The sequence below is a fragment of the Orcinus orca genome, chromosome 16 (genome assembly GCF_937001465.1).
Source record: "Orcinus orca chromosome 16, mOrcOrc1.1, whole genome shotgun sequence".
NCBI lineage: Eukaryota > Metazoa > Chordata > Mammalia > Artiodactyla > Delphinidae > Orcinus > Orcinus orca.
The window spans coordinates 65,116,704-65,139,845 of record NC_064574.1 but is presented as its reverse complement, the minus strand read 5'-3'; the positions used below and the strand labels follow the sequence as shown (position 1 = coordinate 65,139,845).

The 23,142-nt window shown below is 42.4% G+C and overlaps 2 protein-coding genes across 2 annotated transcripts in view; one reads left to right on the top strand and one right to left on the bottom strand.

Moving 5' to 3' along the window:
* The window catches only part of GPRC5B (G protein-coupled receptor class C group 5 member B), a 38,076-nt gene extending 22,207 nt beyond the window's left edge, over positions 1-15,869 (top strand). The window contains exon 4 of the mRNA XM_033416444.2: positions 14,132-15,869. Within this exon, the coding sequence (XP_033272335.1) occupies positions 14,132-14,155 (24 nt within the window). The 3' untranslated portion in view covers positions 14,156-15,869. The remainder of the gene's footprint in view (positions 1-14,131) is intronic.
* A 2,163-nt stretch (positions 15,870-18,032) lies between these two features.
* The window catches only part of IQCK (IQ motif containing K), a 108,369-nt gene continuing 103,259 nt past the window's right edge, over positions 18,033-23,142 (bottom strand). The window contains exon 9 of the mRNA XM_049699067.1: positions 18,033-19,797. Within this exon, the coding sequence (XP_049555024.1) occupies positions 19,574-19,797 (224 nt within the window). The 3' untranslated portion in view covers positions 18,033-19,573. The remainder of the gene's footprint in view (positions 19,798-23,142) is intronic.

Here is a 23,142-nt window from a genome sequence, read left to right as displayed (position 1 = left end):
TTTCAGGACAATCAATGTGTACCATAAACGACTGTATATAAATATTACAAATTTAAAAGATTGTAAAGCATGGGCAAATAGGTTTTATTTTCAAAATGCTGTTCTTAACACAAAAAATAAAGGCTTTACTATTTACTTAAGACGTGTGGTAGCTTGTCAAAACAACCCAATACAACTACTTGGCTTTCAGATCTGCCTGGAGGCTAAGTCCATGGCATTTTGAATGGGAAAATCCTGGTTAGCAGCAAACTGCAGAACAATTGAGGGTAATAAGTCAGTTTACCCATAAAATGAGGAATCTCTATAATGCTTTGGGGCCTAGACAACAAAAATTCTTTATCTTTATTGTTGTCTGCGTTTAAGTGTCTTATCTTGATGCAGTCAAAGTTAAGGGTCAGTCTCCTTGGGAAATGATCACAGGCAATAATGACTTTTTTATGAGAAGAGTACTCACTGGATAAACTTAAAACCCACTGCAGAGGTTTGGGACTTTATTTTAAATATGGATCTTTGCAAAGGTGGCCAAAACTGGGAAACTGGTAACTAGAGAAAACTTCAACATCTCTTGGAATCAGAGTTCACTGTACATTTTAGCAGTGGTTGGTATAGAAGAATACTCCTGAAGCACTGAGGAAATATATGGATGAAAGAATAAAATTGGGGGATAATGCAGAAAGTTAAAACTAGTACTTTCTTATGATAAACTATTTGCACTAAAACACGTTTGCAACGAAAGATTCTTATCCGAATGCACCAAATCTAGTTGTTCAAGAAAGCACAATAGAGGAAGCATAACCTGAACATTTTCCTCAAGTGGAGTAATTGGAGCAAAGAGGGGAAAGGTATCGACAGCTGTTAAGGTTGCGGAGTCTTAGCTGTAGCCTCTTCTTCATCCTCCATTTTGCATTTTACTGCAAAGAAATGAAAGAGAAAGTCAGGGTCCATTTACAAGCCTAGACAGACTTGGCTTCTGGAAACTGCAGACTTCGATACACAGAAGTCAGTTGCTTCGAAACCCACTGAGCGACTGCGATGGTTCTGGTCCCGTGGATCTATGGGGAAGAACACAGGGCCTTTGTCCTCCACCGGCAGCACCTGAAGTTTCAAAGCCACTTCATGTAACGTTCACGGCCATTCTGAGTTCAGTTCAGAAGGTCAAAAGTATGCTTTGCAGGTCGGGGGCCCTGAAGGAAGGAAGTTTTACTAAAGATGATGACAGATTCGAGGCTCTTGACTCGACCGAATCTGTCACCACTCACCCTGTTCCCCCCACACCCAAAATTAAAAGCTCAGGACAGCACTGGGGTCAGTTCGAGGCCAGAGGAGAATCTTTTCTAGTCTTTTATGGTCCGGACAAGAATGTAATCCGGGTGATTTCCTGAGTCGGCCAAACAGGAAAGTTAGCTGAACGCAGAGCACTGCACTATTTGTAAGGGTAATTGTCCCAATAGATAAAAGCCCCTTCCGCCAAATATATGGAAACCCAGTCCCCTGGTGGGTGGGAGATCCATTTGGAAAGACCCTCTCTTTTTAATATATCTTCGCTTCTAGTGTCCAAGTTAATGCCTGAAGGGTTATTCAGAGCAAGGCTGCAGGCTCTGGTCATGCTTGAAGAGCAGTGTTCGTGTAGAAAGGGTGTTGGGGGTTGGTACTGTGTAGAGCAGAGGTTTCGGTCGAGCCTGAACTCCCAGTGGCTGAGGGCACACGCTGGCCATGGACCCCATCACACGCAGCGCAGTGGACTAAACAGGCTAGCCCAGCAGTCTTCAGGCTGGCGCTACACAAAGACTTCCCAAGGGTTCTTGGTCATGGTTTATTCAAAGACAGTTTCCAAATCTTGGCTTTCTTGCGTGGACTTGCAGTTGCTCATTTCCCTTTCCTACCTCTCCCCATCCTGGCATTACCCAGGGTGTAAAAAATCCCCAGGTGCCAAACAAGGACGCAATTTGAAATGTTGGCATCCCCAGAGTCTCCTTTACTTTCTATACTTAATAACTATCAAATTTTAGAATGTATTTAGTTGGCTTTGTGAACTAGTATTGTATTAATAACTCAAACCAGAAAAATATTTTCAATACCAGGAGCCTGTGGTCACAGGAAAATTAATTTTTTTCAATGTGTACTATTTTTGTTCCATATATATAGAAGCTGTACAGGTAACCACAGTGAAGACCCTGTATGCCTCTAGGCCTATTGATGATGACAGTGCATGAGCGAGGATGGTCCACACCTAGGAGGTGCTCTCCCAGTATCCCGCTGGCCCATGATGTAATCTAGGATATGAATGTTTAGCAACAGGCTGGGGTGGCGGAGTTCTGATTTGTAGCGTTTGCCGGTTTCCATGTCTGATTTCAAGCTACCAGCCTGACGACATAAGACAGAGGTAGGAAGGGGCGCACACAACCAAATGGAGCAGCTCAGCACAGGGCTGTTCTAGTTCCCCACGGGGAGGTTGCAGGGAAACCCAGGCGCATGATGGTTTTCCACGTGTGGTTCGGGGACCAGCAATGTTTGCATCACTGGGAACCTATTAGAAATGCACATCCAGGCCCCCCGCCACAGACCTATAGAATTAAAAACTGGGGGTGGAGCCCAGCCATCAGTATTCTTAACAAGCCCCCCCCGCCCCGCCCCGGTGATTCTGATGGACACTAGATAAAGTTGAGACCCACTGACTACTGGTTTTTTATGCTGGCTGCGTTTAAGAATTACCTAGGTAGCTTCTGAAACCTGTTGGTACCTGGATCTCGTCTCAGACATTCTGATGTAATTGGTCTGGGGCCCGGGCATCAGTATTTATTCAAAGCTGTGTGTTGCTAAGATTCAGGGTCAAGAATCTTTCTTGCTAAGGGTCAAGAAACCCAAACCGTGGTTGGAGTCCCTTAAGGAAACGTGAATGCAAAGACCCTCAGAGCAGTTCACAGGAGTCTCAAGGTCTCAAAACTTAAGCCATTTGAATGACATTCTCTCTGGCCTACAACTGGCAGACAGACACTTAAGGCTACTGGTAGCGTGGAAGGAAAGAGGAATTGGCTGATGGGAGGAGTTCCCAAGCCTTGGGTTTTCTTTAGTTCCTCAACCCTGCTGGAAGGAAGAATTCACCTGCATGCCTTTCCTTTGTCCAATCCTGTCATGCCTTGAGACCCTCCTCCCCACACCTAGATTTTGACCTTGCCTGGGAAAAAGCCCCTCTCTCTTTCAGATCATTATACAAAAGTCTCGAAGGAGGAGAGTAGAAAGGGATGCTGGGGACACTCCTTCAAGTTGGAGAGTCAAGACACTAACTAGAGTTGATGGACTGGAAGTAAAGGTGTTGTGAAGCCTCATGATGGAATCACCTGGAACTCTGAACACTCCTGGTGCCCAGCCCCACCCCAGCCAATCAAGTCAGAATCTCTGGAGGTGGGGACTGCCCACCGGTGCAAACACACTGGAAAACTGGCAATATTAGGTGAAACTGAGCATGTACATTCCCCACAATGCAGCGATTCCATTCCTGTATCCAGCCCCTGGAGAAGCCCTTGCACACGTTACTGGCAGACATCAGTAAGGATGTTCATGATAGCAGAAAACTGGAAACAGCCCAAAAATCCATCACCAGCTGACTGCATAAATAAATTGTGGTTTACTGGAACAGTGAGTACACAGCACTGAACCCGAACGAACCACAGCTACCCGTGTCTGCTTACCTTAGCTTACGGTATTGAAGAAAAAGATGCAAGGCACAGAATAATACATACAGTGTGACTCTATGGCTAGCAAATCTAAATGTAGAGGGTTGCATATAAAGATGAAGAGAATCTAAATAAAAGCAAGAGAACGATTATCACAAAAGTTAGGGTAAGTGGCTTCATGGTGGGAGGGGGAGCCTTAAAAGTGTTCACAGTGTTACACTTCCTTAACTGGTATGGTGGTTACCTGAGTGTTTGCTTTATAGCTATCTGTGTTTTATGGTCGCTATTATACGTTTATTTCATCTCCTCCCAAGAAAAGGTAAGAAGAAATAAAGATGGTTGTCTGTAACTTGAAACTACAAAGTCAACTAATTAAGGAACGGGAAAGAGCAATTTAACTCTTTTGGGAGGGGGGGATGGGATTTAAGTGAGCTAATTCTCATCTGTCACATCAGGAAATCAGGAGATAGTGTCTAAACTTTTCCCTAACCCTAACCCTAACCACCCAGAGGAACAGCTCAGAGCTCAAAGTGACTACCATAGAAGAGGGTGACAGGGATGACGTTCATTCATCCTCCTGTTTTATCCTATATACCCGTAACCACGGGAACCATGTACAAGGATTACTTTGCTAAAAATTAAGAAGCAGATAACGTCTCTCCTTAGTGGTTTTTCTCCTCCAGGTCTCGGTGGAAGCTTGCACAGGCAGGTTATTCAGTAGAAGGAAGGAGCAAGGGAAGAGGCAGTGGAGGGGAGCAGGCAGTGAGATGAAAGACCCCAGTTTCCACCTTAGTTTAGAGACATCACTGTGGTTGGCTTCCAGCACCAACACACGGCTGCCTCCATGGCCCTACGCTGTCCTGGTACCACTTGGCGGACTGGTGCAGAGTCAGTTACGGAAGACCTTGAGAGAGAGGAAGATCCCAGAGTGATGCACCAGCCCTCCAGCTTCAGTTAAAGGCAGCGTGACAAGAAAGGTCTTGCATACTAGTGAGACCAGCTTACGCTCTCCTCCTCTCCACTGCCCCCGCCCCCGCGCTCTCCTGTGTCACTCAGTGACAGAGCTGAGAACCCCAGACATGGCTAGAGAAGCTGCCTACGACATAGGGAGGAAATTCAGGGACCACAGCGTCATCCAGCTACTCATTCAGTGTTGCCCAGATGTGGCCTCGGCACAAAGGACCAGCTGGGGCAAAAATACAGATTCCTGGGCCCTGCCTCAAACCTTGATAATCAGAATCTCGATGAGTGAGTGGGAATCAGCACCCACCACCTCTGCGCTTTGAGTGATCCTTCTGATGTGACAAGTTTGGGAAAGAGCGCTGTATCACTCAGCTATCACTCAGTGCCTGTTTCCTGAGAGCCCACTTCTGAGCGGGGCCCTGCCTCCTGAGGGCCCGGGAGGGGCAAGACCCGCAAAGTGCTCAGCACTGAGTCTGATCCAGAGAAGCACACACTACATATTAGCTATGACTATTTTCAGGGCACAGTCTTTGACCTCAAGAAGCTCACAGAGGGGGAGGCAGGAAAATTAACAGGGAATTAGAGATGCTTACACACCAAAGAGAGAAGCTGCTTCAGTAAATGTGACTCCATCACACAGATGGGTCCTGGGGTTACAAAGAGACTGGCTCACACCCTCAAGTCAGACAGATAGATAGATATTGCTTAAAATATATTTTTATCCAATTAGCACCCAGTTTTTAGGATTCCGGGTAAAAAGACAACACTTCTATGGTACTTATTGGGCGCTTCGCGCATATGAAGTGGCAGTGAGGTGCGTGCTGTTATTTTCCCCGATGACCGTACAGATGAGGAGACAGGCACGCAGGTTAGGTAAGGAGCCTGGGGTCACACTGTGGGCTGTCCGGCTCCTGCATTCATGCCCTTAACCTCCACAGGGTCGCGGTCTCTCTCCCCAGGGAGATGAAGATTTCTGTAATGAAGATGCAACAAAAGGTGCTGCTCCCACATCTCTTCCCACATAGACAGTTTAGGAACGACCAAAATGCCCAACACCTGTGGAATGAGTAGATACCTGATAATTTATAAACTTGATAAAATAGGATGAAACCATTCAAAATGTGCTTTTGCAAAGTTTGAAGGAACAAGGAGTCCTGCCAAGAGCAAACGACAGTGGAATTTACAAAATTCCTATAAATTTTGATGATGCAAATTTTAAATTGCTCCATTCCAAAAGTTAACAATGTCTCCAAGGGGGACACTGTGGCTTCTGTCTGGTGGTGTTGAAAGCCAACAAAGCTGATGGCTCCAAAGGTAAAGTGGAAGCCAGGTTCTTTCACCCAGTCATCTCTGCCCTTGTTTTCCCTCTTGCTTTTCTGAAAAAAAGTTTATTTTTCTTGAAAACAAGTGATTCCCATTTTATGTTTAGTCCTGAGTGAGATGTTCATAATACATCCTTTAAATGTGACTACCCTGTAAAAAATAAAATTACATTCATAACTAAGTGGTGGCCCAGCATTTCAACTCTTAAAAAAACTAAATATAGATAAAACGATTAAAAAGAAATGGGTGAATTTTTGTTTTCCCAAATGTCTACCGTCCACGTGCATCGCTATACCATTGGGGAAAACTTTCTAAAAGAATTACCAGAAAATATACCAGACAGAAGATAAACAGACTGTCAGGGCATCAACGTGTACACGGTGTTACTGCGGTCAGGCAGACCGCAGAGGTGGGGAGAGGCAGGGAGGAGGAGAGGTCGGGAGCTGGGGAGTCCCAGGGGAGCTGGCCTCCCAGTATCAGCAGACCCACTGTTGGGAGACCCCAGGGAGAGATCCACCCAAGGGTGAAGTTGCCTTAGTAGAGGTGACCACTGAAAAAATATTAATGAAATGTATGCTAGGAATAGTTTCTGATTGGGGAATTGGTAGAAAAGTAATGTTTCCCCCTCAGTTTGCTTGCTCACAGAAGGGTAGACTTTGGTGTCAAGCAGACCCAGTGTTCAAATCCTGGCTCTGCCATCTGCTAGCTGGGTGACCCCAGCCCCAACCCCATTTCCTCGTTTGAACTAAGTAAAATAATCTTGACCTCACGGAGTCCTTATGAGATTAGGGAGATAATGTACCGAATGTGCCCAGTGCAGGGACTGATACGTTGTAGGTATTCAACAAATGTGACTTCTTTTCCCCTGAGTGGCCTGTAGAAATACAGGCTGAAATGCGGCTAAAGAGTTCACTTAGCATCTTTTAAAACTTATAACATGTCACTCATCATCTGAAAGTTAGTTATCTTGCAAGCTCAGCTATCAAACATGGCCAAGGATTTGCAAGTAAGCAGAAGAAGCCAGTGTAGATGTTTTGGAATGTGTGCCCCAAACTCTGGTGTTTTAGTTGCAGGAGTGTCTCTGAGACCTCTCTCAGAGCTTGTGTATCCATCCTTAAAGTGTAATTCGGGCAAGCTGAGCTACCAGATTTCCTCAGAGCATAACTGAGTTTAGAAATGAATTTGTGTCCCAATGGCTGATAAGCACCTAAAAAGTGTGCATCAAAGAAATTAAAGCCACAGTGAGACAGCCACTACACACCCACCAGGATGATTACAATGAAAAAGACTCATCATACTAAGTGTCGGTGAGGATGCAGGACAACTTAATGCTCAGGCATCGCTAGTGGGGATGGGAAACAGTGCCAACACTTTAGCAAATGATTTGGCAGGATCTTGCCAAATTAAGTATTATGTATATACTCTCAGGCCCATCAGTTCCACTCCTGGCTAATCCTCAAATGAAGTGAGTTTACATCCACCAAAAAACATATACAAGAATGTTCGTAAGAACTGGATACAACCCAAGTGTCCATCAATAAGAGATATACACATTGTGATACTATTCACAGGAAAGCACACTACACATCAGTGAAAAAGAGGAAACTACTGCTGCCCTCAACAGTTTGGTTGACTCTCCCAGATGTAACAGCCAGCAAAAGAAGCCAGGCACAGAGTCTATACTCTTTCCATTTATGTGAAGTTTGAGAATAAGCAAAACTATTCTGTGGTGACCCTTCTTCATCCTGATCCAGGTGCTGGTTACGTGGTGTGTGCATACAGAGAAGTTCACTGTGCTGCACACTTAGGACTAGGGCACCCTGCTGTCTGTGAGTTTGACCTCAACAAAAAAATTAAATTAAATTAAATTAAATTAATAAAATAAAATAGGAAAATGGGGAGGAAGAGAATAGGCATCAAAATCTGAGGACGTTTTCATTCCGATCCAGGGCAGAGTCTAAGGTGCCTGACAGTCCCTGAGGGCTCCACACTTGAAACAGATTAGTAACCGTATCACACTATTAAGTAGAAAATTTGCATTTACTGAATGCTAGACATTATGTTCAGGGCTTTACACAAATTTATCATCTTGTTTAATCACCCCAGCCACTCTGGGAGGTAGATGCTATCATTATTCCCATTTACCAATGAGAAAATTAAGGCTCAGAGACACTAAGCAACTTGCCCAAGGTCACAGAGCTAAATAAATGGCCCTGCCAGAACTCTAAGCCTGGTCTGAGTCCAAAATCCATGGTCTTAACCATCATGTCATACTAATGCAGAGTATGAATTGGGGTCCCTTATCACCACCCAGAATAATCCAACAGAGCTTAAAGTCAGGTTGTATACTTTCCAATTAGGAGGTAGGGGCATGTACAATATATATTACCAAGGTTTTTTTTTTTTTTTTTTTCTGTTTTTACTGGACTGAATTTTTAAAATAAGATTATTTTTCAATTATAAAATCTGTTCATAGTCATTATAGAAAATCTGAAGAATATAGAAAAAAATATGAAAAAAAACCTCCACGTCCCCACTGGAAGAATATGTCATGGAAGATTTTCTTTCTAAAAAGAAAGAAATGTTGACGTGTAGAGGGTAATGTCAATAGTCTGGTATGTTTACCCCCCTTTCTTAACTGTGCCAGATGTTGGGCTGTGTTATTTTGAGGAAAGTTGAGCCAACTTGGAAGCCACAAGGCACTGGGGCAGATGTGACAGTCTTGAACGTGCAGTAATTACTGTTGTTGACTTCTAAACAATGTAAACTCAGGGCGAAGTCTCCTGGAAGGCAGCATTTTAAATGGAAACATTTGGTGCTGGAAGTGACAACAATAGTTATATTAAAACAGAATCTCAACATCAAGTTTTGACCCTGGAAAGGATCTTGATTTCTGGAAAGAGAGACATTTAATAAAAGCCATGTTTTTCACAGATGAGGGAAACTGAGGCTCCAACAGGGGAAGAAATGGGGCCATTGGAGCACAGCTTAGTTGCTCAGGGCACACCTTCTGGAGCCAGGCGACTTGGCTTTTACCATCATTTACCAACTGGGTGACCTGAGCAAGTCTCTTAACCTCTTTGAAGCCTCAGCTCCCTCACCCATAAAATGGGGACAGTAAGACCTTCCTCTCAGGAGACTGAGAGTGTGAAATGAGATGGTACCCATTGCCTGGCACATGGTAGATGCTCAATAAAATTATTTCTTAATTATACAGGCAATGCAGTGGCTGTAGAAAAGCTGGAAAATATGCTTTTTTAAAACAAATTTTCTTTAAATTATGTAAGTGAGCTTACGTCATACTCATGTGTTTATACATCTATTAGTATTTTCTTTTTACATCTGAATTTACAAGGGTAGCTCCATTTCGCGTTAGCATCAAGATTGGAGATTTAGCACAGCAGCTTAAATAGCCACCATCTAGTAGGCTGTCCTTCTAAATTCTGCGTCTTCAAAAGCCTAGGGAGTCAGGGGTGTGAATGAACACAGAAGAACCCTGTCAGCCGTGTCTTATGACTTTTTTATTTATCTCTGCATTCTCAGCTGCTGCTGCCAAGACTGAACCTTTAGAAATATCCCAGGCATTTTGAATGAACTCGGGTTATAAACAGTTCTCATCCAGTTCAGACTGGCAGAAGCCCTGTATATTGAATGCTGCCTTTAAGTGAAATGGAAACAGATCCTCCAGTTTATTTTTATATAGCTCCTCTGTGAGTGTAACAAGCTAATAATTAATTGAGAAACTATTTCAATCTGTAACTAGGGACTGGGGCAGTATTCACTCATTATCTTGGTAGTTGGTCCAGAACGCGAGGCAGACAGGGGTCCAGTCAAGAAACCCCGATGACGAAGCCAACTTTATCAAACCTTAAAAGAAGGAGATGGGAAGTAACATTCCAAGAGTTTCGACTACAGAGTTCTTTCTAATAGGAAGCCCACTGGTGTACTGAAAAGAAAATTTGAATTTTTCAAGCCCTGACATTGGTGAGAAACTTACTGACCCCCAAACAAAACTACTTTTTAGAAAGGATCACTCATATCATCTAGTCATTTTTACCCTCTAAATGTCTCCTAAACCCATCCACTTCTGTCCAGTTCCACTGCTACCAGGTCATCCGATCCATCTCCCACCTGCAGCCATGCTCATCTTTCTATAAAGCCCATCTGATGATGCCACTGCCCTGCTAAAGCCCTTTAAAGGCTCCCTGCTGCCCTCAGGATCAAGCCCAAAGTCCCCCGAGGCCACTGCTCCCTCCCAGCTCCCCGGTGCCTCACACACTGCTCTCATCGCTCAGGCCTTCTTTCAGTCCCCCTTCCAGGCTCAGGGTCTTTGCCTCCATCCTTCCCTCATCCAAAAGCCCTCCCTGCCATTCACATCTAGTTAATTTCTAGGGGAACCTATTCAAACCCCCTGCTGAAGTCTCTCGAGGCAGCCTGAACTTCTTCAGAGCACTCGTCACAGTCTGTAATCATGGATTCACGTGATTATTGGAATAGTGTCTGGCTTCCCCACTAGGCTTGAGTTTCGAGTAGAACAACATGTTGGCTTATGTTCTCCACTGAACCTCCAGCATCTGGCAGGTCCAGTCCTGCGCCCACAGCAGGCGCTCGATCAATCTTGGCTGAACCAACGAATGAAACCCTACTCTAGCTTCCTTTGGAAGCCCCCAGGCCTTTCTCTCTCAGACTCCAGACTGTCAAAAGGACACACATCTTTTCCAGCAATATAAAGGATTCTCCAAGTCAGTGGGGATGCCCAGACTTTAGTATCGGAGAGGCAAGTATTTGCATCCAGTCTCTAGCACTTACTACCAGCATGCCCTTGGCCTAGTCGCTAACCCTCTCAAAGCTTGTTCCCTCACCTATAAAACTGGGTTCCTTGCGGATCTTACTGCACAGGGCAATCTTGATATTTAAATACATTAACTGAGATCACATACACAAATCCGCCAGAAGAGCGCCTGGCACACAGCAGATGCAACAGGTGCTTAATAAATGGCGGTCCTCGTCAGGGTTCAAACCGCTGTTTGCCTCGTTTCCTAGGCAAAATATAACAAAATATAACTTGGGGTCTGACGCCTTCCTTCTTGCCTTCCTTTGCCAGCACCTATTGTGTTTGTTGACTCAAAGACCGAAAATGACGAACGTGCCAGACACAGCCATGCTCTCTTGGAGATAATATATGTTTGAATTGAAAGATAAGTGTTTTCAATAGGCAAACAATATCTTCAAGAGTTACATGAATTGGGTTAAACCCTCTCACAGCCATTGCTGGGAAACGATCCTAAGACACTGATCTTAGATACAAACAAATATTTAGGAATATGGACATTTATTTGGTGCATGATATCGAAACACTTCTCTTTGGCTGATGTGAGAAAACATTTAATGTCTACTCATTCTGACCGCAATTCCCAGGCTGATAGGAAAGACATGAACGTCACCTCACCATTTCCTCACAGGTAGACCGCTCCATTTCTGCTGCCTGTTGCAACTTTAATATAGCTAGCAACAATAACAACAACAATGATGAAAATAATAATCATTATAAGTACTATTTATTGAGTTCTTACAATATGTCAGGTGTTGTACAAGGTCATATATCCCTATGTTGTCTTTAACCTTCAAAACGAGTCTCTGAAGGTATTATTATCTCCAATTTTCAGATGAGAACACTGAGGCTCTGAAAGGTAAGTGACTTTTCTAAGATGCAAATGTGGGATTTGACACCTCATTTGCCTGTCCCTATTCTACTGCTCTTCAGGAAATCATCTCAAAGTTTGAATTAAAAGAGTGACGTTTTCAATATGTAAAAATATCTTCAATAGCTGCACAAATGAAATTAAATTCTCTTAGGAATGAAGGCAGCCATGGCAGCAATGTTTATAATGGTGAAACTTAGAAAGAAGTGTCCAATAAGAAAAAAATTATGTAGCTAATCATGTAAAATAAGTTTATAATATACGGGGGTGTGTTTACCATGTAAAGCTAGGTGAGAAAAGCAAGGATACATGGAAATAACTGCCACGAAGTATGGTCTCTCCAGTGTAAACTTAAAGATAGAGATCCATTTTCAGAAAGATTGACAAGAAAGATGACAACTGGAAGGTCAAGGGACCCGAATAGCCAAAACAGTCTTGAAAAAAGAGAACAAAGTTGGAGGACTCACACCTTCCCATTTAAAAACTTACTAAAAGCAACGGTAATTGAGACTGGGTGGTACTGGCATAAGGATAAGTATATAAATCAATGGAATAGACCTGAAAATCCAGAAGTGAACACTTACTTATGAAATTTATGTATTTATTTATTACATTTATGGTCAACTGATTTTCACCAAGGGTGCCAAGACCATTCAATGGGGGAAAGAACAGTCTCTTCAACATATGCTGCAGGACAACTGGATATCCACAGGCAAAAGGATAAAGGTGGACCCTTAACTTACACCACATACACAGAGTAACTCAGAATGGGTCAAGGACCTAAATAAAATCCATAACACCATAAAGCTCTTGAAAAAAAGTGAGTGGAAAAAAGTGGTTTAGACATGGTCCACGGTCCAACAGAATAGACAATGATTTCTTAGATATGACAACAAAAGCACAAGGAACAAATGAAAAAATAAAGTGGACATCAACAAAATTTAAAACTTTCATGCTTCAAAATACACCACTTTCAAGAAAGTTAACAGACAACCCATGCAACTGCAAAACATATCTCTGATTAGAGACTTGTGTCTAAAATAGATTTTAAAAAATCCTTACTACTCAATAAAAGACAGACAATCCAATTTAAAAAGGCAGAGGAGGGCTTCCCTGGTGGCGCAGTGGTTGAGAGTCCACCTGTCGATGCAAGGGACATGGGTTCGTGCCCCAGTCCGGGAAGATCCCACATGCCGCGGAGCGGCTGGGCCAGTGAGCCATGGCCGCTGAGCCTGCGTGTCCAGAGCCTGTGCTCCACAACGGGAGAGGCCACAGCAGTGAGAGGCCCACGTACCGCAAAAAAAAAAAAAAAAAAGGCAGAGGATCTGAATAGACATTTCTCCAAAGAAGCTATACAAACGGCCAATAAGCACCTGATAAGATACTCAACATCATTAGGCATTAGGGAAACATAAATCAAACCACACTGAGATACCACTTAACATCCACAAAGATGGCTATAGTCCAACAGACAGATAGTAAGTGCTGGTGAGGATGTGTAAGAACTGGAACCCTCATCCACTGCTGGTGGGAATGTAAAATGGCGCAACCACTCTGAAAACGGTGTGGCAGTTCCTCAACCAACTGAACCTACAGTTACCATATAACCCAGGAATTCCGCTCCTTACTATATATACCCAAGAGAAATGAAAACAGGTGTCCACACAAAATACTGCACATGAATGTTCATAGTGGCATTATTCATAATATCCAAAATGTGAAAACTCAGATGTCCATCAACCGATGAATAGATGCATAGATGTGATACATCCATACAATGGAATATTATCTGGCCATGAGTTGTATCCCCCTCAAATCCATATGTTGAAGCCTTAAATCCGCACATGTGACTGTACTGGAGATGGGGCCTTTAAGGAGGTGATTAAGTTAAATGAGGTCATAAGAGTAGAGCCCTGATCTGATAGAATGGGTACCCTTATAAGAAGAGGAGGAGATACAAGAACACTCCCTCCACTATGTGGGGACACAGCTAGAAGGCAGCTTCTGCAAACCAGGAGGAGAGCTCTCACCAGACCCAACCATGCTGGCACCTTGATCTTGGAAATCCAGACTCCAGACTGTGGGGAAAAAAATGTCTGTTGTTTAAGTCACCCAGTCTACGGTATTTTGTTATGGCAGCCGAGTAATACAAGTCATAAAAAGAAATGATGTATTAATATGTGCTACAACATGGATGAAGCTTGAAAACACTGTGCAAAGTGAAGATGCCAGTCACAAAGGCAAATCTATAGAGATTGAAAGTCCATTAGTGGTTGTCTGGGAATGGAAAGAATGGGAGTCTTGCGGGCTTATAGCTAACGGGAGTAGGGTTTCTTCTGGGGGTGATGAAGATGTGCTAAAATTGATTGTAGTAATGGCGGCAAATTCTTGGACTATACTACAAGTCACTGAATTGTATGATATATGAATTATATCTAAATAAAGATTTTTTTGTTTTTTTTTTTGCAGTACGCGGGCCTCTCACTGTTGTAGTCTCTCCCGTTGAGGAGCACAGGCTCCAGACACGCAGACCCAGCGGCCATGGCCCACGGGCCCAGCCGCTCCACAGCATGTGGGATCCTCCCGGACCGGGGCACGAACCCATGTCCCCTGCATCGGCAGGCATACTCTCAACCACCGCGCCACCAGGGAAGCCCAAAATAAAGTTATTTTTAAAAAAGAAAGATGACATTTTTATAGCAGTTATCTCTGGATGGTGAGACTTAGAATTATCTACTTTTTTGTTCAATTTTCCACAAAGGGCAAGTATTACTTTTCTAATCAGTTAAGAAGGAAGTTATTTTTAAAAATTCTGTTAAAACAAGTGCCAACAGTATTCTCCTTTTCTACAAAGCTGATAAAGCTCACATCTCCTCAAGAGTCGAATACACACTAATGCCAACTCCTCTGGGCCGGGCTTCTCAGTGTTTCATGTTCTCTCATGTACATTATCTCATGTGAGATTCACAACCTCTTTGTGCTGTAAACAAGGCAAATACCTATTTTCTTCCTGAATGTAATTTATATCCTGCTTCCTCCCTAAAAGGATTTCAGATAATTTACAAAAAATATATAGTTAATAAAAATAGAAAAAAGAAAACCAAGTCTGAAGAGAAATGGAGAATTTAGATATGCTAACCAAGAAGAGTCAGTAAGTTGCTATAAATGAGGTTTAAATTGAACTCTGAGCTTCCTGGCAGACTAGGCAAAAAGGAGAAGTTAGGGAAGAAGCAAACCATTTCCCCAAGGGGAGCCACATTTTTTCCTGGCACCGTTTGCTGGAAACATTTCTCATATGGGGATTTATTTTTGTAAAAAGATCTAATGGACCATGATCCAGGAATTCTACTCCTAGGTGTACACTCAAGAGATACTCTTAGATATCCACCAGGAATGCTCATAGCAGTTTTATTCATAATAACTAAAAACTGTAAACAACTCAAATATCCATGAAGAGTAGAGTGATAAACAACTGTAGTATATTCATACAAAGGAATACTATACCACCAGTGGAAAAGAACAAATTACTGATACAACCAAGATGGCTGAATCACATAACATGTGGAGTGAGCAAGCCAGATATAAAAGACTTTTATTTAAAAGATGATCAAAAAACAGGTAAAACTAGTCGAGGATGATAGAAACCAAAACAGTGATTACCTGGGGGCAGGGGGTGAGAGGTCAGGAAGATGAGGTAGGCGGGGTGGATTGATTGGGATGGGGCATGGCGGAGCCTTCAGGAATAATGGAATCTTGACCTATCTTGACCTAAAGCTGGTTGGTACATGGGGAAGATGTCTATTCATATCCTCTGTCCATTTTTAAATGTTTGGGGGTTTTTTTGATGTTGAGTTGTATGAGTTCTTTGTATACTTTGGATATTAACCCCTTATCAGATATATCATTTGCAAATATCTTCTCCAATTCAGTAGGCGGCCTTTTCGTTTTGTTGATAGTTTTCTTCTCTGTGCAAAAGCTTTTTAGTTTGATGTGGTCCCATTTGTTTATTTTTGCTTTTATTTCCCTTGCCTGAAGAGACATATCCAAAAAAAATTGCTAAGACTGATGTCAAAGAACGTACTGCCTATGTTTTCTTCTAGGAGTTTTATGGTTCCAGGTCTTACATTTAAAAGAATAAAACTGGACTACTTTCTCACACCATATAGAAAAGTAAATTCAAAATGGATTAAAGACTTAAATGTAAGAACTGAGATTATTTCATTTTTAAAAATGCATGCGGCAACCCACTAATTGTTTTCACCATCCACAGTGGGAAAAACACTGCTCTAACATGATTCATAAATTGTATGATTTACAATAGTAATTGATCATTATTGAACCCCTACTGTCTGTGAGTATTGGACTAAACGTGTTACATGCACTGTCTCATATGGGTTTCTCTAGGATCCAGTGAGGGGAATACTTTTATAATTTCTATTGTACAGATGAAGAAATGGAAGGTCGGAGAGGTTAAGTAACTGTCTCAAGGTCACACAGCCAGTGAGAATTTATAGGTGAGCATTAGCTCAAGTCTATTTAACTCAAATAACCTTGCCTCTCAGTTGGGCCTTTAGGAGGGTGTTAATTTCATTTTAAAGTTAGAAGATGGAAGATCAGGAAGGTTAAGTGCTTTGCTCAAAGATACACAGCTAGGAAGCTTCCAATTAGGGTTTGAATATAAATCTTGGGACTCCAGGCCCAGTACTCTTGCTGCCGCTATTAGCGGCTCACTTGGACAGCTTCAAAGGTCACTCTGAAACCTCTTAAATGACAAGTCTTCAGATGCCACGAAAAGCAAATGAGGGCAACTCCAAGACACATGGTGAAAGTAGAACACATACAACAGACTCAGTCTCCTCTACCTCCCTCCTGCTCATGGGATAAAATAAAGTACTTTTTAAAAAGTCTTTCTATACACCAAAGTATTATCAGTGACAGCATAGTGGATACCCTTTTTTTATCTCTTGATACTTTTCTGTATTTTGCAAAATGAGAATGTATTACTTTGATAAAGGGGCGGTTTTTAAGTTATTCTAAAAGGAATCAGTCTGTCCTTCTTAACATCTAGCCTCCATAGCTCTATACCTCTAAAATTTTCCATGTCCTGGACTAATGAGAGACAAATCTGAAAATTGGCAAGAGACTTTAGCTGCTCAGATCCTAAATTTAGATCCTCACGGTGAATACCATGCATCAACAGGGTTGGACTGGCACTTATAGAGAGAAGGCGGGACAATTAGATGGGTAGGACCATTGCCCTTTAAACCAGGTTAACAGGCGTAAAGGAACATGTGCTTCACGCTCTCAGCAATTTAATCAGAGGTTGGGTCCTGATGGATTTCGCATGAAACAAAACACCAACAGATTTCTCTGGAGCTTAACTCCATAAATAACATCTGTGCATTGCGGCATCGGAAGTGGGGAAGAAGAAGGACTCCCAAGCTGCCCAGTCTGCTACTTCCTTGCTGGGTGGCCCTGGGTACATTGTTCAACCTCTCTGTGCCTCAGTTTCTTCATCTATAAAATGGAGACCATACAGTACCTACTTCAAAGGGCTGCTGAGAAGACTGAGTTCCTACTAAAGATGTGCTTGGAACATTGCTTGCTTCATAGTAAGCACACAGGAATGTGAACAGTCCTTTTTATTATTTTAGAAAAGATGGATAATATATTTCCTTTTATTTATCTGGTTGGTTGCTTGGAAACAGTTCTGTTTACCTTAGATTGACTTTGTCCATAGGGTGTTTACCAAGCTGGATGATTTGGGAAGGGTATTGTGTAACACAGATTCAGTCATTTAATCAACAAATGTTTCTTGAACATCCACCACATACATGCCGGGCACTGTGCTAGGAGTTGGGATAGATCAGTGAATGACACAGAAAGGAAAAATCATCCAAGCTGCCACAGGAAGCTTCCATATTCTAGTACAGTCACACAAACAATAAACAAAATAAATCATTAAAATCCTGGGCAATTCAAAAGAATTAAAAACTTAAATAATTATTAATCGGTGACTAAATACAATTAAATACATCACATAGTCAAAGACAATTTGTTAAGGAACTAACATAGCAATTACAACATTAACAGATCTTCTACATGTAGCCACCGGAACAAACAGAGGACACGGGGCACCCAGCCATCCTGGAGCTGGCATTGTCCCAGATCCTCTATTGCAGCCAGGGTTGAAGGGCAATCACACATTTCTTTATTTCTCCAAAGCTGCAAAGAAGAATTGGCACCGACACCAAGTTCTTAATCTGTGCCCATGCATGTTGTAATAAAAGTTTGGAAGCAGTCAGTTCTTTTTTTTTTTTTTAAAGATATTATATTCTTATTAACTGCTACACTTCCACTTTTTTTTTAAAATTAATTAATTTTTGGCTGTGTTGGGTCTTCGTTTCTGTGCGAGGGCTTTCTCTAGTTGCAGCGAGCGTGGGTCACTCTTCATCGCGGTGCGCGGACCTCTCACTGTCGTGGCCTCTCTTGCTGCGGAGCACAGGCTCCAGACGCGCAGGCTCAGTAGCTGTGGCTCACGGGCTTAGTTGCTCCGCGGCATGTGGGATCTTCCCAGACCAGGGCTCGAACCCGTGTTCCCTGCATTGGCAGGCAGATTCTTAACCACTGCGCCACCAGGGAAGCCCAGTCAGTTCTTTCTGAATCACCCTGTAGATAACATGCTAGTTGGGGACAAGCAGGGCAGAGGGATGGGGGTCGGGGGGTCAGGGAGGGCACACTGAGAAGATGACATTAAGCAGAGCCTGATGGAGGTAAGGGAGCGATCCATGAGGTAATTTGGGGTCTGTGCCTTCATTGTTTTTCCTCCTAATTTTTTTTATTGTGGTAAAATACACATAACATAAAATTTACCATCTTAACCATTTTAAAGTGCACAATTCAGCGGTATAAGTACATTCATATTGTGCAACCATCACCACCATCCATCTCTAGAACGCTTTTCATCTCGCAAAACAGAAACTCTGTAACCATTAAACAAGAACTCCCCATTCTCCCCTCCTCCCAGCCCATGGCAACCACCATATTCTAAGTATCTCATGTAAGTGGAATCACACAGTATTTGCCTTTTTGTGACTGGCTTCTTTCACTCAGCATAATGTCCTCAAGGTTCATCCACATTATGGCATGTGTCAGAACTTCCTTCTTAAGGCTGAATAATATTCTATTGTACGGACATACCACATATTTCTTATCTATTCATCCACTGATGGACACTTGGGTTACTTCTACCTTTTGGCTACCGTGAATAATGCTAACCATTAACATATGTATACAAACATCTCATTGAGTCTCTGCTCTCTTTCTTGTATTTACCCCAAACTGGAATTGCTGGATCATATGGTAATTCCAATTAAAAATTTATTAAGGAACCCTTTATCTGCATCATTTTACTTTCCCACTAACAATGCATAATGGGTTCAATTCTTCCACATCCTCACCAATACTTGTTATTTTCTATTTTTTGATAGTATCCATCTTTATGGATGTGAGGTAGTCTGTGCCTTCATTTTTATTTTATGTAACAGATTTATAAAAATATAACTCACATACCATACAATTCACTCATTTAAAGTACGCAATTCAATGGTTTTTAGTATATTCACAGACAGGTGCAACCGTCACCACGATCAATTTTACAACATCTTCGTTATCGCCCAAAGAATCCCCATACCTTTTAGCTATCACCCCCATTCCCTCAGCCTCCTGGCCCTAGGCAAGCACTAATCTACTTTCTATCTCTACAGACTTTCCTATAGGGACATTTCACATAAATGGAATCATATAATATGTGGTCTTTTGTGTCTGTCTTCTTGCACTTAGCAAGCTTTCAAGTTTTTCAGTTTTCAAGGTTCGTCCACGTTCGAGCACGTATCAGTCCTTCATTGCTTTTTATGGTGTGACCTTCGTTTCTGCATTGAACTTCTGTTGCACTTTTGAGAGCATGGATTCCAGACCTCTCCCACAGCCTACCCATTCATGGACTGGTGGAAAGGAAGGGTGTGAGAACAGCAAGGCAGTATGATGTTGTGGCAAGTTGTAAATGTCCTCAGCTCTGCTCTTTAGCAGCTGTTGACCAAAACCAAGTGACTTAACCTCTGAGACAGTTTCTTCTCCTGAAAGATAGGGGTGATAATAGTTTATGCTCATTCCATTTGTTGTGAAGATTAAAGATATAATAATATATTTAAGGTACGTGGTAGGCACTCATGAGGCTTTCATAAGGACCGTGGATCTCTGCAGACACCCAGGTGTGGCAGCTAAGGATAGAGGTAACGCTGTCCTGCAGGCTGTACACCATGGCAGGAGAGATTTCCCATCACCCTTCCTCTGTAAGCTCCATTTTCATTCAGAAAGTCACCCCTGGGTGTGACAGACCCAGGTGTGGTGATAGGAAAGCCCTCAATCTAGGAAATATGCTTCCCACTCCTCAAATATATGACCAAAGAGGAACTGCCTTTAAACATCCCTACTCTTCCCCCCAAAATTCTCCTAAAGTGCCAAATATCCAGGCTACCCTTCCCTCTTCTCCCCTCCCCAGTTACTCTCTGGCTCTCACTATCTCACCCCACTCTCTCCAGCAAAGCACAGAATGTTCCCCATCTATTGCTTTTGCCTTCGATCTTGAGACCAAACTCCCAAATCCAACAACCACCACCAAGACAAGAGCAATAGTTTTCCAAGGTTTGGATTTGCCCAACAATAGGCCTCTTTGCCCAGGAGGCAGGAGATTCTACAGCAAACACCTATCAGATTTCCTGTTTTATAGATTTCCTGGCTCACTTCTTCCACTTTTCAAAGAAGAGAGCAAGGCCCATCTAGCTGGTAAATTGCAGAGTTGGGCCAGGAACTCAGATCCCCTGAATTTTAATCCAGATGATATTGCATTAGTGAGAAGAACCCTTGCAAAGGAAGATTTTGAATCCAAAGCTATTACTGGAATCTTGCAGCTAATCCATAGTATCAGGATTTTGCTGATGTGGTTACAACAAATCCACTACTAAGAATAAACACATGTAATCCCTTTCTCTGGCCTCTGGCCTGACACATCCTTGTAAATTTCCCCCAGGGGATTCTAACCTGCATCCAGGAGTGAGAACCACTGCTGCAGGTAAATTACCTGGCGTACATTTTGTTTTTGTTTTTCTTGACAGTTTAAAAAATATTACTAAAATCAGTCACCAGTTATTGATCACTCACTTTGTGTCAAGGATCTATTTAATAGGATACATGGTATTTAATATTATTTAATCCTCACAGGAGCCCTCTGGGATGGGCCCTAACTGTCCCCACATAACAGAGAAGAAAACGGCTTCAAGAGGATGAGTGCCTTGCCCTGACCACTGATGGTAGGAGGCAGGACTCGGTTCATTCAGATCCCAGAGCCCATATTCTTTTTTTTTTTTTTTTTTAATTTTATTATTTATTTATTTTATTTATTTAGGCTGAACTGGGTCTTTGTTGCTGTGCGCGGGCTTTCTCTAGTTGCAGCGAGCTGGGGCTACTCTTCGTTGCGGTGTGTGGGCTTCTCATTGCGGTGGCTTCTCCTTGCAGAGCACGGGCTCTAGGCGCGCGGGCTTCAGTAGTTGTGGCATGCAGGCTCAGTAGTTGTGGCTCGCGGGCTCTAGAGCTCAGACTCAGTAGTTGTGGCACACGGGCTTAACTGCTCCGCAGCATGTGGGAGCTTCCCGGACCAGGGCTCGAACCCGTGTTCCCTGCATTGGCAGGCAGATTCTTAACCACTGCACCACCAGGGAAGCCCCCCATATTCTTAATTACAATGTATATTAGCCATATGTTGAGCATTTACATTATTAATAATAGTTATTTAGTGATCACTTTGTTTTTTCAGCCAGACACTATTCCGATTCATTTAATCCTTACAAAAACCCTATGGGGTGGTTACTAACATGAGTGTTTCCATTTTATTGCCATGCAAACTGAGTCACAGAGAGATTAAGCAACCACCACAAGGTTATACAGCTGATAAATGGGAAACTTAATCCAATCCGGTGCCGTGAGCCTTCCAGACATTTGTGGATTTACCTAAATCCTACAAAAGCATTCTGCTTTCTATAATGGCAAAGAAGGATGCTGAACAGTCAGATGATGGAATGAAACTAATGGTTGGAAGCATCCATTTACATAATCTTAAATTGGGGATTTGAACTTTGGGGGCAGACCAGTTCATAAAGGAAATCGTTTTTTATTTTACTTTTCATTTCGGTAGAATAGCAGGGGATCTTCGAGCATTTCAACAGAAGGCACATCCTAGTTGTGCACTTTTGCAACTTTTAAATGAAAAGATATGTATGGGACTTCCCTGGTGGCGCAGTGGTTAAGAATCTGCCTGCCAATGCAGGGAACACGGGTTCGAGCCCTGGTCCGGGAAGATCCCACATGCCGCATAGCACCTAAGCCCATGCACCACAACTACTGAGTCTGAGCTCTAGAGCCCGCGAGCCACAACTACTGAGCCTGCATGCCACAACTACTGAAGCCCGCGCGCCTAGAGCCCGTGCTCTGCAAGGAGAAGCCACCGCAATGAGAAGCCCACACACCGCAACGAAGAGTAGCCCCAGCTCGCTGCAACTAGAGAAAGCCCGCACACAGCAACAAAGACCCAGTTCAGCCTAAATAAATAAATAAAATAAAATAAAATAAAATAAAGATATGTATGAAAGTTGATGTCATCCTAACATCCCCACCCACTGGTGAGTCTTAAAAATAGAACTGATGAAAGTAATATCAAGGCATGAAGTCACTAGATTTCTTTTAATCAAATTTTTATTTCTTCTGCAGGTTAAAATGGAGAAGCAAGTAAAGTTTGGGGAGATATGAGAGAAAAAGTTAAAATGAAAATGACACCTTAGATTTCCAGATAGTATATTTCTTCTTAAAGAGGCATGGTAATATCAAAGCAATGACCTCATTTAGAATTATCCCTGAGGCATAATCATTCTCATTTTAAAAGTAGGGAAAATGAAGCACAAAGATTACATCACCCATCAAAAGTTCCGAAGTGACTTGGTGGCATTAAGTATAAACTGGTGCAATGTTTTGGGATGACAGTATGGTGATCACTTTCTAAACTTAATATATTTATATCCTTTGACCCAGCAATTCCACTTCTAGGAATTTATCCTATAGGAATACTTTCTGTAAGTAAGCAAGAATATACCTACAGAATGTCTGTGGATGCATTATTCGTAATACAAGCCAAATATCCATTCATTGGGATTTGTTTTTAAAAAGTATGATACAGATCTATCATTTTTATGGAACCACAAAAAATAATGAGATAGATCTCTGTATATGTGGCATGAAGAGATGTCAATGATATATTGCCAAGTGAAGAGAAAAGCAAGTTACAGTATACTATATATAATATGGTTCATGTTTATAAATATGTGTGTGTATATATACTTATGTATTAATAGGCAGATGAAGAAATTCTATGA